Genomic DNA, 17,810 nt, shown 5'->3' on the forward strand with positions numbered 1-17,810 from the left:
TTGCTGAAAATCATGAAAGCCGAGCTCAGTAAAACTCCTTGAAACTACTATGAGAAGAACAGATTAATTCCTGTACTAGTTACAGGGGAAAATAATGTACCTTTCCGACCTCTTGCTGTGTACAAATGCCAGCCCTCGGTGTGGGGATGAAGCAGCAACCTGCTGCTGCATTCTTCTCCCCAGCCTGCCATAAGCACTCAGAGCACCTGTGACACTTTGCCAATATTAACAAATGGCTCAGACATAAATTATTGTACATGCCTGCCTAAAAACTACACTTCCTAGGGACATACCTACCATGAAAAGTTGTGCTCCTGCAACTGAAAAAGCTACTGATTCATTCCCTCCTTTACGCAAAATCATTCTCAGCACCATACCTGAACAGGGGAACCTTTCATTTTTTGCTGACAAAAGCTGCATTTTCTCAGACTTTCAGTTTGTGATAAATACACTCAGTGTGCTAACAGAGCAACAATTTATAGTTTACACACACTAATAAAAACACTCGGATTACAGTCATGCAAGGGAGGCAGTTCACTTATCTGCATACTAAGATCAACCCTTCTTCATTACACTGCCTGTAACCCATGCATACATCCAGACTAACTACACATAAATTAACTAAAATCCTATGAAACCTGTATCTGTGTTTCAATTGTTTTGGGAGTGGGATTAAACCAGTGCCAGTAGGCTAAATATCACAGTGAGAGAGCTGAGTCCCTTTCCAGCTGCAACTGCACACTAGATCATTAACCAGATACAGAGAAAGCAAAAATATCCTCACGCACAATTGCCAAAGTTCTGTTTTCAAAAGCTTTTACTTCTTTCTGTCAATTATTTTAGATCTACCGTCATGTTGCAGACCTGTGGCCATGGATGAATACCTTTCATCTAGCATGCTATCAGTATGAAAACAAAACCAATGGAAAAAACATGTATTTTCCCATATTTAGCTTCTCCTTTTTTTCTGTCCCTTTCTCCTTCCCGAGACAGTTTTCCACATCAACCCCAGCCTGCTGAACCATGATGAACTCCAAGTGCATCTCAGAAAGGCAGAATGAACAACCCGGCGCTTCACAGCTCCATCTTCCATGTCCTCTTGCAAGTTTCCTCCTGAACTTTTGGACAGAGACCGAGACAGCAGGGACTAGTAGGTACCACAGGGTATGTAGCATAGCACTCCCAGCGGACGTATCAAGAGGAAGGCCAGCAAAGAGTTATCATATAGATCCACCCCAGTTAGAGAAACTGAAGCAGCCTCACAAAACCTCTGGCATCCCCATAGAGGTCATTTTTCCACGCTTAATTTTCTAGTAGTAATTTTCCAGAGTCATCAGATCATCACTTAGTATCACAATGGAAATATTTACTAGCTCCAAATAATGAAGCAAGATACCTCCATCTCTCACTTGCCTAATGGTGGCATCAACAACACGAAGGAATAAGACTACCCAAAGGTCAATCCCTTTTGTCCAGCAAAGCATCAAGCTCAGAAGTTTCCCAGCACTCAGTGACCTGCAGTCACCCAGATCCCCACAACATCCCTGGTGAGCACTCACCTGCAGAACTGAAACAGCAGAGTGACTCTCTGCTCTTGTGAAGAGAGAATATCTTATGTGGAAATAAATGCCAGCTCTCCTATTTCATCCAAGGGCAGGGTCCCACTGAAGTCATTAAAGAGCAGGATTCCTCCTTGAGCAGCCTTACAGATAACGACTGTTGGCAGGTTTCTGGTACATATTATGTTAGAGGAAATTACCAGCGTGGCAACACTGTAACCTAAGAGGAAAAGAAATAAACAGAAATCCCTAACAGGGCCGCTAAACATACAAACCCAGAAAATCCATCTTATATTGCTAATAAAATATTGTGCATTAGATTCCAAAAGAAACCTGAAAATTACACTTGTCCTCCACAGGAAACAAATCACTTCACTGCGTCAACAGCTGGTGTTAACTGGCCTAGTCACTTGCTGACTGATGCACAAAAATTTTAACAGCAGAGAACAGGATATTAGCTTAATATTCAGATATTAAGATAATACTAGTTTAGTGATTAATATTAATATTGGGATATTAAGTCTGATCACTAATTCACATTTCAAAAATGCACTGCTCTGCATTTCTAATTCAGCAAAAGTTGCGACTGACTTCTGTGGAGCTTTTTCTCTGCTGGAAGGATAAAAAGTGCTTCATATGTGTCTTTTACTTAGATCTGATTTATTCCAACCAGAAATCTGGGTCCTGAAAGCAAGTGGCACTGATGTTACTATGATGAGCATCTAAAATATATAGCATAACACCATCCCACAGTGAATAACCCCAGAATTGTCCTTCTTAATGAACATCTATCTGCTATGAGGATAAGGAACGTGGAAGCAAGTTCTGAGTCAAACTGTGTGCTCTCAGGGAAGTGTGCAAATCAAAGAGGTGCTCCATAACAAGAAAGGTGTTATACTTACTGTATGAATATACACGCTGTAGCAGTATGGTTTGTAATTAACGAGCATTGTTTGTATTTCAGTAGTACAGAACAGACAGTCACTGTATAGAGCCCAGCAAAAATATACAAGGTTTCATTTTTGGAGCATAGTTGCATTTCCCTTCTACTTGAAATTCTGTGACTGAATCACAGTGATGCCTCAGCCCTGGAGGTCCTAGCAACTAATATTCACTAACTTTAGCCAGATTACTTACTAAATAAAATCTAAATAAAATCTGAGGAACAGATCCATGCTGGCATAAATCAGCCTTGGAAAATGCAATCAATTAAATACATTGATTTATACAAGCTAAAATCCTGCCCTGAACAGACAGTCACTGGGCACCTCTGCTCCCTGTGAATTTTAAGGATGCTTGAAGGAACTACAGAAAGCACTCCAAGAAGTTCATTATGATTCACCAATATCCTCTCACCTGCTCTTTATGTTTGAAGTTTGTTGCCCAAGTGGTGAAGCTGAACTTTCTGTCATTCAGTCAGCATATGCATATCACATTTACTGTTAGGAGCACGAGAGAGATTTGTAATGGCATTTGTGAGAAAATCCAGCCACTCCGTCTGATCCCCTCACCAGATTGCTGTCAGGAGATCCAGCCACTACCCTTCAGGCTTCAGATGTCCCAACACACTCCAAGATACAGTCCTGTCTTCCATGTATCCTTAATGGAGCTGGAGCCCAGGCTACACTCATTCCAGTAACTAAACAGAGCCAGGACATGGGCTCAAGCACTAGTACACAACTGTCAATATTGGGTTTTTTACAATGCTCCCCAGCAAAATTTTGACTTATGGCACCCACCATTCTCTCAATGTCCAGTTATAGTTTGGGGAACAACAGCGGAAGGGCAATGTTCCCAGTAGGTGGTTTGGAGTTCCATATAGGGGAGGGATTTCAAAGCCTGGTAAAAAAAGAAGGAAGACTTTTAGCTGCTGTTACCGAACAGCCCATGTCAGTGCTGTTAAACTTCCTTGGAATGGAAACTGCATGCTGCTAATGGTCCCTGCCCTATCCTTGTTCCCAAACCCTATCCAAGAAATGTTTGGAACAGTGCTACTTGGTTGACACCACAAGCATACTAGAAACAATGCTCACAAATTCATAGTTTAGCTGATTAAGCTCCAGTGCTTGGCACATTCCCTGGTGTTGTTTACTAATAGACACATAGCCTTTGAGGATCTGAGCCTCAACATTTTCTGTAGCAAACTCGTTTACTTTGCAATTAACCTCCCCATTCACATTTACTATCCCCCTTCCTTTCTTCTTTCCGGTCACTTCTGAAAACCAAGTCCTCTCTATGCCTGTCAGCTGTAATGCCTACATGTCTTTGTTCACTGTCCTTCGGAGCAGAGGGAAGGATTGATATTTTTATTGTTTGTTCTACTCACTGTGAAGTACAGTGTACAATTGCAGTACTAAATCACTGTACTTGAGGGCTCGTTCTTAATATGCAGATCTTATCAAAATATATTAGTACCATCAAGTAGAAAATTGACATCTCTGTGTTTCTTCAGATACCACATATCCTTTTTAACTCAGTAAGAGATTTGAACCCTACAATTTATCCTATAGTATGCTGTAATCAAAAGCATCAATCTTTTTAAGGCTATCTAATGCCTAATGCTTACAGTCACCATCCTTATTAGCCAGAGGTTAGAAGCATAAACATAGCTAAGAAAGTACATAACAATGACAGAAAAGAATGGAGATTCTTTTATAACATAGAACATGAGCAGCCATACCTTTTATTGTAAGGAGACAGCTCAGAATGTTTTATATATTTAAAACTCTTCAGCGTAAGGTGCTACAATTTCTTAATCAGTTCTTATTCTTAACAGGCAATCAGGAAGCCAGTTAGGATTTCTATAACAGCTGGCACGCAAGTGGAAGGTCAAGATCTGAACTTTACCTGAGCGGACACAGGAAGAAAGGCTGCTGGTGATTCATCACATTCATGGTGATCTCACCTGCTACCTCTGATTATTTTGCTATGTTTGGGGGCATGGTTTGGGATGGTTTGGAGTGTTGGTGGGTTTGGGATTTTTTTTTTAAATTATCCAAGGTTATAGTATTGTTTGGTACAATGATAAATCACAGTAGTTAAAATAGTTTCTAAAAATACATATTTCAAGTACTTTTTTAATCATAATTCTATTCTTCAGACAGTGCTAGTCAGAGCATCAGAAAGACAATATTACTGCAATGAAACATATTTTGGCAAAAGCCTGGGATAAGCAACTGTATTTGGGTAGAGGGAAAAGGCATTCAAGATCCTTATTACTTAAGTTTACAGATGAACTCCAGATTTAAAAAGAAAAGCCTTGAAAGCTGTTTTTCTACTGGAATATTTCTAAGTGTACATACCTAATAAGCCTCATTTGCTATAGCTTAAAGAGTGAGTCCTCAAGAACAGACAGTGGGAGCAAAACATTTTTGCTATGGATTTTAAGCACGTTTCTCTGCCTTTGGTTTTATTGACTGTGAAGATTATACAGGCTCTGTCAAGTCATTCTGGAAACTTGTTTAAACCCCTTTCAATGAAACAAATATTTTAACTTCTTCCAATTTGCCATTTATAATGATCTCTACTGATGAAAGTTGTCATGTATGCAAATCAACATAAACATTTAAAGGCTGATCTCACAACCCACAGATATCAAATTCAATCACCTACAACGTCAGTGATTCTTTAAGGTGAAGAAATAATATTATGAATAGATATCCAGAATAGCAGACAACTGTCAAAAAAGAAACTTAAAAAGAAAAAAACCAAACAAACCAAATTTATTTGCTCTATTTTCCTTTCCCCCTTAGAAGTCATAATATGGCATATGGATATAACCCTCTGTTTGAGCCATCACATCTGCTTTATATAATAAAAAGCCCAATGCTGTCAATACTCTTTTTTTTTTAAACTTCACAGAATGAAAACTTGTTCCCCAATAATAAGAAGAGAGCTCTAAACCTGTGCTGCACAGATTTATTAACCTAGCCAAAATGAAAGGCGTACCTTTCTCCACCAAGTGTTATCATTTTCAAATAAGACATGTCCTCTAGGGAATAAATTTAGAGAACATTTTTTGTTTATGTTTAGGGGAGGGTTAACTTCTGAGATAAATAACCACAATGTTGCATTTGTATTTTTTGAAGTTTAACTTCTAAAATATGTTTATTGTAATACTAAGCAATAAAACACATATATTGTACAGTATATACCCAATAAAAAACTCCCATTCCACACGGTATACAATACCCTGGTGATAAACAGGTCTTCAGCAGAAGAGATGAACAAAATATAAAACCAGCAAGTTTACATATTCAACACTTATTTCAATGTCATTTTTGTTTTATAGGATACAAATACAATGTCTGCATCAAAGAGCACACATGTGTGATTTTTCTATTGATTATTAGTAACCGCAAAAATTTATCACTCACTCCCAGAAACAGAACTTTTTTTAAAGTGTTGTTTATTTTGTGAGTAAATCACTGCTCCAACTTTGCTCAGCCTTCCTTACATTGCCTTTTTGCCACACTGAATAGCCAAGGATATATTTATCATTCCAATGAAAATTTGAAATCTTTGTATATAGTACCAACCTCATCTTTTTTCATTTGGCTGACTAAACTATTTTTTCATATATGTTTTGCTATCTTTTCTTTAAAGTGAAGTAAGTGTATACTGAAACATTGAAGAAGGGAAATGCTAGCGTCCATTCATGTAGCTGCAAACAACATAATAACCTTAGACTTCTATCAAGGAAGTGCAGCAGTATGGCTTTATAAGGACTGCAGTTACGCATTCAGACAGCTTGGACAAGCTGCATATGTATTCAGTGACATTTACGGGATGTCTACTTATTATTTGGTATTCACAAACTACTTGCATACACATCACATTGTGAGTTTTTGTCTTTTGCTCTATGGGGGCCTGCATGACTGCACTTTTTAAACAAGTTCTCAATAGCTATGTAACAATTTCTGATCTGGTGCTTATCAGACCAGGCAGCCACTCCCTGTGTTGAGATGATGGGTACGCCTCTCAGCTGCTGTTTGGCACAGACCTGTGGCCATGTGGGTTGTGGCCATCCTGGATATTCTGTTCCTACACCATAATGCCTTCCGGCTTACTTCCAGCACCTGGAAGTAAGCAGTGCCTTTCGCACACAGACAAATCCTTATAATTATCTAGTCCAATTTGGACCACAATATTCACCAAGCAACCGACGTGAAGATCACTGCAGATTCTTTCCCTCTCAACCTGTAATGCATCACCAGAAGCTTCTTGTAATCACAGACAAGGGCTCAAGGACAGGCTCAAAATATCAAGATTTGAACTTGGTTTTCCAATGTCTAACATAGGGAGGCATGAATATACACCTTTTGCTCCTTCTTAGGCCCCGCCCCACAAAATAAAAAAATCAGTGGTCAGATCTTTTCACACGTCACAGAAAGTCATACTTCCACTGAAGATGTAATGATTAGCACAGAAAAATGAAGATTGGTATAGACAAATAATTTCTACTGATCACTTCTGAAACCCACAAAAACCTACTAAAATTAGAATTATAAAAATCTGAATATGAAAACTTTCTTTGAAAATAAAAAATACATTGAACACCTTAATATCTATAAGAGTTTGCATTTCTAGGAAACCCTCTGATCATAGTATTCGTACAGATTTCATTTGTAATTTTAACCCAAAAATCCCATCTACCAAATATTTTGCTATCAAAGGGTGTATTTTAGGAAGTTCTGTCCTTACGCTTTCCAGTCTAGTTTCACAAGCCTTCCTAACATGTTACAATCTAAGTTGGAAATGCAGGCTGCAGATTTACAGCCGATTACAACTGAAATTTTTTTCAACAACATCAAATACACCTCTCCAGTTCAGTCTGAGCAGAATGTAGACAGAATATTTCTGTTGACACAAATGCACTAAATCTGTTTTAGAATGTGTTCCAGGGAAAACATCAATTGAGAAATTGATATCAACTAGAGCTGATTAATGTATGAATTGTTTCAGAGCTGCATGCAATCTCCCGGCAATAGTTCTATTTCTTTACTTGAACCAGCTTGCCAATTATCATTATGCATAACTATGAAACTGGGACAAAATTTTGATGATGATGTTTACATCTTATCCAGTATGCACATAAATTTAGTCTAGTATAAAAAAAACGAAAAAGCTGTCATTAAAGTGTCTTACGACTGGGTACAGAACAATACGTTCTGAGCCGTGAACAGCATTTTCAGGCATGTGTACATACCCCATGACAAATCTTGTTACTCATGTGCAGTAGTTGATTGTACAAGACAAGCAGTGATATGTGCCCACATAAAATACAGAAATGCAGGAGTGAACTCTGGATATCTATCCCTAATATTACAGTAGCTGCCTCTGGTATCACCTATGCAGATTATCATCATAAATCACGTTATTTTAATACTGTTCATTCAGAGTTTTGAAGGTTCAAAGGCTAACAGCAGAGCTGGTTGAATCTTGAAAAAACAGTGTTTGCAACTCTTGATGTGAATGCTAAAGAGCTCTTTTAAAGGCTCTTCTTATTGCTATTCAGAAATGTTTGCATGCATGGACTTCTGCATGCACATATGTTTGCAAAATGACTTTTTCCCCAGTGAAAACTGCTTAATTCCTTGGAGGGACAAACTGGATTTTAATGGTACTGCATGTTAGGTTGGGAATTCTGGTTCCCGCAGGCACATATATGCATCTGTACTTCTCTTTGACATTGACTTGACCTTGTAATAAACTTAATTTGACCTTTTAAATAAATTATCCCTGATCTATGATTTTTTTTTTACTGTTGTAAGTGTAAAGAACTTTCACAGCAAGATCCTAAATCTTGAGCTCCAAAAGGATTACAGCTTCTGCTGTGTGTTATAACAAATGTGATGCACTGTCTTCCAGAGTGAAGACCTTGAGGGCATCATGGAAGATAGGTCCATATAAGAAGCCAGGCTTATACAGGTGGATAGACACATAAAGCGGCAAAACTAAATATCTCACAGTGTACTACAGTGGTATTTTAAAATAACAGTTTTTCAGCAGGCAGATAAAAACATTTCAAATTTCTACTTTTTTCCACAGAAAAGTCAACATTTTCCCCAGGGGAATATTTTTCCACATTCTTCTTAATACACCCCACAGATTTCCTAATACAAGTGAGAAAAATGACATTTGCAAGTCATGATGGCTTAAGTCTTCTAAAGTAATCAGTTGAGATGTAATCAAAAGACTTAACAAAGGTTCTTGGTGTTAAATGCCAAAGAAAAACGAAACGAAAAAAGCCCCAAGCCTTATAGCCAACGGCTATACAGTCCATCAGGGAAACCCAAGTAGGAAAAAAGTGCCTACACTCTGTCCAGTCTTTAAAAGCTTTCTTTTCCTTCTCCATTTAGCAACGGTTTGCAGGGAGCTCTTGCAAATCCTTTCTGGCAGGGAATAAGTAGATTCAGATCACGAGGTTCTTCTGACCACAGTTTTTATGCAAGGAATCTAATCTCAGATGAAAGTATTTGAATAAACAAAGTTAGTCACTTTATTTAGTCGTTAAGTCGTCAAAACAAAACGTTCATTTAGCCAGAGGAAGGATCTGGAGCATCCTCCCCAGCGCAGGCAGGCAAGTGCTTACCATGGACAGCACATGTGGGCAGGAGTCCAGAAAGCAGGGCAGGAACAGGCAGAGGAACAGCCTTTAATGCTTAGAGCCTGATTAACAGCTCAACCCACTATCCGAGGGAGCACCTGTTTCACAAACACTAGGTCTCTACATCCATTTTCAAACTTGTACACAGTGCAGAATAAAAAAAAAAAAACAAAACCTAAATTGCTACGCTCTGGGTGAGTAAAATGTGTATGAACCGAAAGCGAGAATGCAAATGGATGTAACAGCAGTAACTCTGGAAGCAATGGACAAACAAGCATTGCCACATGCAAAATAAGAGAGAAATCGATCTGGTTTTAAGAACTCATTTGAGGGACCAATAAAAATATTAGAATGCTGGAAAGGCACTGTCAAACATAAAGCACCTGTTTAACATTACTGCTAATTGTGAGTGAAGGAAATGGCCCCAGCAGAAATGAGTTGAAGATGATTAAATTTAATTTCAATGCTATATACAAAGTACTACCCACTGACTGAATTAGAAATGAAATATGCTTTAAAATGATGCATACCACAAAACCAGGTTTAGTACAAGGCATGAGCTGCAAGGCTACATGTGGCTAAAAACACATTCATATTTTCTGGAAGTTCTTTCCGTCTCTTACATGTTGCAGAAATGCACAGAAAGCACAGTAATAGGAACCACAAAATCAGGAAAAAAGGTCACCGTAAGGTTAAGTGTGGGCTGCATGAATGCTCATATTCTTCAGCATGGTGGAGGCATTAGGGTTGGTAGGAAACACACTCAGCCCATTCTGAGACATGAAGTGCCCGGAGTCAATAAGATTAGAAATAGTTAAGCAGGAGTGCCTTCCCTTAGTCTGTGTAAGGCAGGTACCTCAGTAAGCCAGCGCCACGCTTTCAGCGGAGCGCACAGAATCCCCCCTGGCAGGTGGCCACTTCTGCTGGAGGCAGCTGCCAGAGACTTTTGGCACAGAAAAGTGAAAGTACCACTTTACATTTTCTTTGCTATTTCTCCCTCTTTTTCTTTCTACATTATTTTGTTGGCACAGTTGAGGTTTTTCCCCCCTTTCCTTTCATAGAAACTACCCAAAACCAGATTATTTATTGGAGCTGCTGGTTCATTATTGGTCCTGTTATACAATATTTCTTAATTGTAATTTTACTTCCCATGCATTTTCTTTGGTAATGTCTAGAGCATACCCTTCCTCTCCGCTTTCAGTGCTGTTGAGGGTACAGCCACAGTGCTGAGGGATGACTCTCTTACAATCAGAAACTTGCGAGTTATTTGGTCTTCCAGCTAATCACCCAGATAGACAGTGGATACTCCTTTTAACCTGCTGCCACCCAGACCACATTTCACATGATACACATTCACCATGTCTAGCCTTTAAATTGCTTTCTGACAACTGTGCTCGGCACACATCTCTCCTCACCGGTGGCAAACACAAAACTGGCATTTTTTGTGGCAGACTCGGTTGTGCTAGCATTTCCCCATTGGGCTCAGGCAGATGGAGGGAGCTGCTCATGCCATGGCCCTCTTTTCTCTATTTATGGTCCCTCAGTCCTCAAACACACTTAAATTTTCTAAGAGGTTTCCAAGCGCCCAGTGTTGTTATCTGCTACAGAGAGTAACAAGGTGCTACTCAGCCCTGGTTACACTTGCTTTAATGCTGGAACAGCATGCTTGTGGCTCAGTGTCAACTAAACAGTCATTATTTCCTAGTGTCTGCAATGTACTTGCTTAGAACTACGGGAGCCTCTGGACATGAGGTGAGCGGTATGTTTTTTAAAAGGTAGCTCTGTGTAACAGAGAAGCATGTCCCACCCCCTACACCCCAAAGAAATTAGGCAAGCACTAAGTGCGACCGAGCAGCTGCTTGACTGCCGTATTAGAAAACAGCTTAAAGAAGTATGTGAAAAATACTGTATTCAGCTGAAGCTGCAGGGAACAACGGAAGAAAAATAATTAGCCGAGTCAGAAATTGGCTAAGGCACTGGGTCTTCTGAGCCTTCTATTTCCTTCAAAATACAAAGGGATCTTTAAATAACAAGTAGTAAACGAGACTTTGTTTATATTTCACCTTAAAAAGCCACAAGCAGAACAGTGCACCCTAATAACATCCTTGGCTCAGAAATGATTCAGAAGCAAGGGGGCCATCTGCTGAATTCCCAGTACCATTTTCTGCTCTGTCCTGGAAGATTTTCTTTGAAAGTTTCACAGCCGAGTCCTTTTCAGTGCCAGCTTTGCTAGGCCTGTGAGGTGTGGCAGTAAACCTCTGAGCAGGTTTGGCTGCAGGTGAATATTACAGCATATCTGTCATGAATGCAAAAACTAAAACCAGTACACTGATCAATGTAATCTATTCAGGACTCAAAAATCCTGTAGACAATACCAGCAGTCTGAAGTATATGTAATATCTCTGTATCATAATGCATTTCATTAAATAGAAATTTTCAGAGACAGACAGAAAACTTGCTCGTGATATGTTCGTGAACATAACTTTCCAGACAAAATAAAAAAGCTTAAAGCACTGAATCAGGTCTCTAAAATAAGCAGCTTCCTTCTTCGGCTTACTGCCCTTTATCCTCAGTAATATTGGCACCTCGCTTAAACTCAGCGTTCCCTTTCCCATGCAAGTCTATCACAACACCATTGATACATGATTCACTGGCGACTGCTTCTAATTCCACTCTTTCTGAATTCATTACCACTAACTTCAGATCCCAGCTTCAGAGCATTCATAGCTAGTCCCTCTTCTAACGTGGGACAGTGCGCAAAGGAAAGGTAGAATTTTTAAAAGATTTTATGACAATGTCACCACACATCCACATGGACAAACAAAGTGCAATATCTTTGTAGTCCTCCATATCTTGTTCTTCTTAGTACTGCTACACCTAAAGGTCTCTCTGCACACCAGGGAGAAGGGCCAGAATTGTTTTTGACACAATAATAGCAAAGTATGCTAAATAAATACTACAGAAACATCCAGACTGAAAAATCCTTGTTCATATAGCCATGAAATTTGATAAAGGTATTTAAAATATTCACCACTGTTCTCATTTCTTAAAGCATAGCCTTAAGTCTACTGACATTTCATGGTCTGTTAATACAGAACACTTTAAATATAGAAAGGTACATGTTATCCGTTAAAGACTATGTAGACTCATGCATAAGACAGCTTATAGTGTACAAATATAAGATTGTTTAATGGTACAAACCATAAAATCGAATCTTCAAGGCTGCTTCCAAGTTCAGCATTTTAAAAATGACTGCAAGACATAACCTGTATCATTCAAAGTTATAATCAGGAGGTATTAAATAAAAGCACAAGCACAGCACGGGGAATGCAAATAAATGCCACTTGCTTAAGACTTCCTTCTTAAGTATAAGAACTGGTCCCAAGTTTAACTCATAGCTTACTGAAAATACAAATAGTTGGAGGGTTCATTTGCATTGTGTGGGGTTTTTTCATGCTTAAAACAGTTTTACTACCTCAGTCAATACTAAATCTCAATATGCACGACTCCTGCATCCATAATGCAAAAATGTATCCAGGTGTTGGTTTTTGCTGTTCACTGTTCCCAACTTCATACACACTGATAAGCAAGAATGACATGGTCTGGAAAGTTATGTTTGTAGGCACATGCAGATTACTCTAGAGAATCACTGCTTTCAGTATTTAATAGCAAACTATTATCTACTTTGCAAACTAAGCATCCCTTATTTTTCTCCTAAAATATTGACTCCTATATGAAAACAGCATATATAAAGCAGTAGTAAATGCTAAATATCAAACACACAAAAGAGTTCTAGAGCTACAATTACCCAGCACTAATAAAACACTAATTTATCATGTACCTGTATTCCCATGAGCTTCCCACCACTCCCTCTCCACAGGGCTTAGCCTATCACCTCAAAAGCCTGACTAGCTTCAGAGAGTGGCCACTAAAAAAACCAAAAGGAAATAAAGAAAAATAAAAAAAAAGAAATGTGTGTGGAGAAGTGAAAGTTTTCCCTCAAGAATTCAGAATGAAAGCTAAGGATTGCTAAAACTGAGTCCTTTCCATAGCAATAGCCCCAGACCATGTAAGGCATCCGAACTCCTGGTCATGTGAGCCTCAAAACCAAGAGATTCTATCTTAGCGAAAAGCAATACGAAGTGCTCTTGCTGCTTGTTTCAAACTCTGGAAAGCTCACGTGAAAGAATGTTTCTATGTAGTGAAAGCGACTTGAGGTTATTTTCGACTTTGTAATTTTTTTTCCCTTTTCCACTAAACCACAGATAGTTGGCTTCAGACTAAGATGCTGCAATTTAAGGCAAAAAAACTTTTTTTTTTTTGAAAAAAAAAAGAATACATCTTTAAGCAATAAGAAACACCAATACAATTATTTGTTGGTCTTTTGCTCTGATATTTGCATTTAAACAAAAATTACTCCCAGCTGGTAGCAGAACTATGTTAAAAATGATGATTTGTTAATGGAGTTGGACAACTACATTTATTTCATTAAGTATTTAGACTGAGAGGAGTGGCATGCATACTCAGTAGGTAGCTAGAAAGAAAGCAAAAGAAGTTGGAAAGTGAAGGATTTGGAACATAACACTATTTGGAGGGTAATATCTTCTGATACTCCTCAGCTTGAACATTAGTTGTTAAAGTTCTACTAAACACAAAGTATTTACGATCAAGCTTCTTCCCACTTTAGATCTTTGAGGTCTTTTCCTTTTTACCTCTATAATTTTGTACAGAAATATCAGTTAACGCTTCCTGCATTTCGGGAGCTTCCACACAAGGGTGGATCAGCTCCACAGGTCAGAGAACATAAACACAGCTCAGCCAACGTCTGATTAATGATACCTACGGCACAGTTGTATTATATTGCACACAAAAGATACAGCAGTACAAGGGAAAAACCTGTAGGTGCTGTATCAGAGTGCTGGTGTACAACACAGAAGGGATGTTAGAAGTATAAAGAAATATTTGTCACTTTCCGTCCTCGGAAGGCAAGAAACCGAAAGCAGAGACTTTGCCATCACAAGTAGTTTCCAAAAGGTGTTTGGGGTGCAGGTGTGTTACGGGGCACAACCCGGCACTGCCGAAGCCGGAGGGAGTCCCACCAGTGGGGATCGAGGCGCCCCTGGCACCTCCGCGAGTCCAGTACGGAGGACGGCCGGTCCCTACCCCTCGGTATTTCACCTACTGATCCGGCACACTGACAGGGAAAGTTCAGTCGCGGCTACGGGAGCGTTTACGATACTGCTACCGCCATGGTGAGGTGGAGGAGAGGCCACAAGGCTCCGGCACCGCCTGGGCGCCCGCACGGCGGCTCCCCGCGGGCACCCCGCTGCCCTCCGCTGCCCCGGCGGCGGCAGCCACCCGCCTGCAGCCTGACCCCCGCTCGCCCTTACGAAACGCCTTTAGCCACGCTCAGAGACCCTCTGCGGTAGCTCGACGGGTCTCTGGTCTCCGCAGGACCTCTCCAAACTTCACGCGTGTTCTGCTTAGGTGTCGGTCTCGACAGGTAGTTCACAACGCGCCGCAGCCAAACGCGCGCGTTTCTTTTTTTGCAGCCGAAAACAGAAGGTCGATCGCTCCCCCTCCTCCGCGGCGTCAGAACCTTGGACAAGGTACTAAACCGCGACACCTGGAGCCGACGCCGACACCGCGCCTACCCCTCCAGCAGCCTCCAACTTTCCTGCAAAGCGCCTGAAATTAACCTGTCCGTCGGCCCGAGCCCGAGGCGCGGTCCACGGAGAACCGCGGCTAAAGGGCAACCCCCCTGCCTCACCGCGGAGCGCCCGCACCGCCTCCCCACCCCGTCCTCTCGGCCACACACCGGCAGCCGCCGCCGGAGAAACTTTTCCGAGCCGCCCGGCGAGGGAGCGCCCACGCCGGCCGCCCCGCAGAGCGGGACCGAGCCGGCGCCCACGCACGGCGAGCCCGGCGGGCCAACGCCGCCCCCCACGGGCCGCGCCGCGCCGCGCCGCTGCGTGGGAACCCGCGGCCCCGCGCGCGCCCGGCCGCCCGCACCGCTCCTACCGTGCGGGGGGCAAGTGAGGGAGGGAGCGAGGAGGTGGCAGTTACCGGCGAGCGAGCGCCCTTCTTGCAGAGCGGTCCCCTGAAGACGCCTTTGATGCCGCGGTAGTGCCCGTTGCTGAGGTGCCGGGAGCTGATGACCAGGTAGCACGCCATGCGGGCCCCCCGGGCGGGAGAGCGGGGGGAGCGCCCCGGCCCCGCGGGCGGCGGGGGGGACGGCAGGCCGGCTCCTCCTCGGCGGCGGCGGCGGCGGCGGCGGCGGCGGCGTTGCTACCCCCGCCGGAGCAGAAGCCCGCATGAAGGAGCGGGCGGAACCGCGGCAGCGATCTCCCCCCTCCCGTCTCATCCAGCGCCCGGGTTAGCGTTGCCAGCAGCAGGATGCACTGAAGGCGGCAGCAGCGGCGGCAGCCAGAGCGCATCTGAGGGAGCGCAGAGGCCAGTCCGCATGCTGCTCCGCGGGTAGGAGACGGGCCCGGGAAGAAGAAGGGCAGAGCGCAACTTGCCCAGTCCGCCGCTGCTGCGGCCCCTTCCCTCCCTTCTCCTCCTCCTCCTCAGACCAGGCCACCGGCAGCCGACACCCGGAGGGGAGTTTCGCGGCGGCAGCTCGAGCGGCGGCGGCTGCTCCCCATGGCTCTTCCCTCCGCCGGGCTGGGTGGTGGATGCAGCCGGCCGCCGCGGAGAGCCCTCGCCGCCCCGGTCCTCCTGTGCCGCCGCTGCAGTCGGCGCCGCGCCTCTCCTCACCTCCGCCGGCGGCGGGGGGGAGGCGGTGCGTGGTGCGAGGGGGGCGGAGGAGGGGTAGGGCCGGGGCGGGGGCGGCAGCCGGCCGGGGGGCGGTGGCGAAGGGGGAGAGGAGGTTGCCCCTCGCCGCTCCCGGGAGGGGAGCGGGCCGCGGCCGGCAGCCCCGGGCGGAGCGGGCCGGGGAAGGGGGGAAGGCGGCGGGCCGCGCTGGCCGCCCTCCTCCTCCTCTTCGCCCAACTTTCCCGCCTTCGGTGGCGGGGAGGTACGTCCCTTCTCCGCCGGCCTCTGGCTGCGCTTCCACTTCTCCCCGCACCCCACCACCTCCCCTCCCCTCCTCTGCCCCGCAGGCTGTCCCCCGGCGGGGGCCGCGGCCGTTCCCCGCCCTTGGGGGTGCGGAGCAGGGCGGGGAACACCCTCCCGCGGCCGCGCCGGGGAGGTCAGCGGGCACCGTCCCCCCGCAGCCAGCCGCGGAGCTGGGTTAGCGGGAAACCTTGCTGCTCCGGTGCTGCTGCTGGCTAGAAGCGCAAATTCGCCCAGGACCGCGGCGAGGGCTGCGCGGCGCTGGCCAGGCTGCCTGGGCACCCCCCAGCTTGTGACTGTGCTTGTCTCGATCGTCCCCGCTGAAAACTCGTGAATTTAGATGTCTGGTGTCATTTACGACCTAAATGATTTACACAGGATCGCAGGTATGAAATTCTTCCACCAGTGAATAGCTGAAACAGGTTGTTCTTTTCCCCTTCTGCCAGAGACAGGCGCGACGTCCCTCGGACCCGGCTGTGCACACTCAGCTTCTTTTCATCAGGTCACAAGTATTGTCTCTGCTCTGTTACTTACTAAGTCGATAAAAATAAATCAATAAATCACACGGCCTTAGTAGTCACCTACAGATATTTCATTTCTTCTAAGTAGATTACTTTAAACTGTAGATAAGAATTATTTCAAACGTTTCATTTAATCCTGTAAAAGCCAATGTTTTCAGATATTTAGTGAATGAAACTGATAAGCCACTCTCATTCTAATTTTAGCCTCTCAAGAGCCATCTTTCTATGAACCTAACATAAATTAAAAAGAAAATCTCACAGAAGCCATCGAACTGTATAGATAAAAAGGTCATGACAAACCAAATGCCATTTTTTGGCTGTGTATGTAAAATAGTGTTGTACAGTCTTCGTACAGAATGCTTCACATATAGTATAAACTTTGATTATATGTGTGTATATGTACATCTATACAAATGGTCAGATCTATTATATATTTTATTAATGAATACATAATGTTATAGAGAAAACAAAATGCATCTAAACGTGAAATATCCAAAGCTGGAAGTAACATATTAAGACCATCCTTATGTTAACCATAATACGGTGGGTGTCAAATTAAGCTGATAAAACCCAGGTGCTAAATAAATAAAAGGACTTGGCTCTCTGCGTAATGTGTGGTTGAGCTGTGGGACTCCTTGCTAAAGGGTGTTGTGAGTGATAGATTAAACAGTCACATGAGTCAGCACAAATCAGAGTTTGGGGCCTGGGAGCAATACAGTGCCCACAACAGACCTGTGGAGGACTTTTCTGAAGTAAGAATTTACACTGGAAAGTGGCTTTTGAGAAATTACACGACCATACTGAAAAAAGTTATCTACTGTTAATTTGGTGCAAAAATGAGCTTTTATGATTTCCTCCTACAAGTCACAGTTGTGTGAGTGTCTTTAAATTTATTCTTGTTGGCATATGATTTATATATTTTGTTAACTACAAGTTCTTTCTGAAATTACTCCTCTGCAATCCTGTTAAAGATAAAAGTATTAACTTCAGCTTGAATTTTGGTCTGCAGCCTGACTTTCTGACTCTGCACTGAATGTGCAGTTCTGGAAGTAAAGACAAGTATCT

At 43.1% G+C, this 17,810-nt stretch overlaps 1 protein-coding gene and 1 pseudogene across 1 annotated transcript in view; one reads left to right on the top strand and one right to left on the bottom strand.

Moving 5' to 3' along the window:
• Positions 1 to 15,687, bottom strand: part of ZNF804B (zinc finger protein 804B) — a 241,968-nt gene extending 226,281 nt beyond the window's left edge. Inside the window, exons 1-2 of the mRNA XM_087758916.1 lie at positions 15,461 to 15,687; positions 15,190 to 15,413 (exon numbers count right to left, since the gene is read on the bottom strand). Coding sequence (XP_087615042.1) covers positions 15,190 to 15,413; positions 15,461 to 15,605 — 369 coding nt within the window. The 5' untranslated portion in view covers positions 15,606 to 15,687. The remainder of the gene's footprint in view (positions 1 to 15,189; positions 15,414 to 15,460) is intronic.
• On the top strand, positions 10,916 to 14,960 carry LOC148057646 (uncharacterized; annotated as a pseudogene).
• Positions 15,688 to 17,810: the final 2,123 nt, after the last annotated feature.

The sequence above is a fragment of the Nipponia nippon genome, unplaced genomic scaffold, assembly GCF_047370975.1.
Source record: "Nipponia nippon isolate SJK-2023a ecotype South Korea unplaced genomic scaffold, ASM4737097v1 scaffold_1, whole genome shotgun sequence".
NCBI classification, from domain to species: Eukaryota; Metazoa; Chordata; class Aves; order Pelecaniformes; family Threskiornithidae; genus Nipponia; species Nipponia nippon.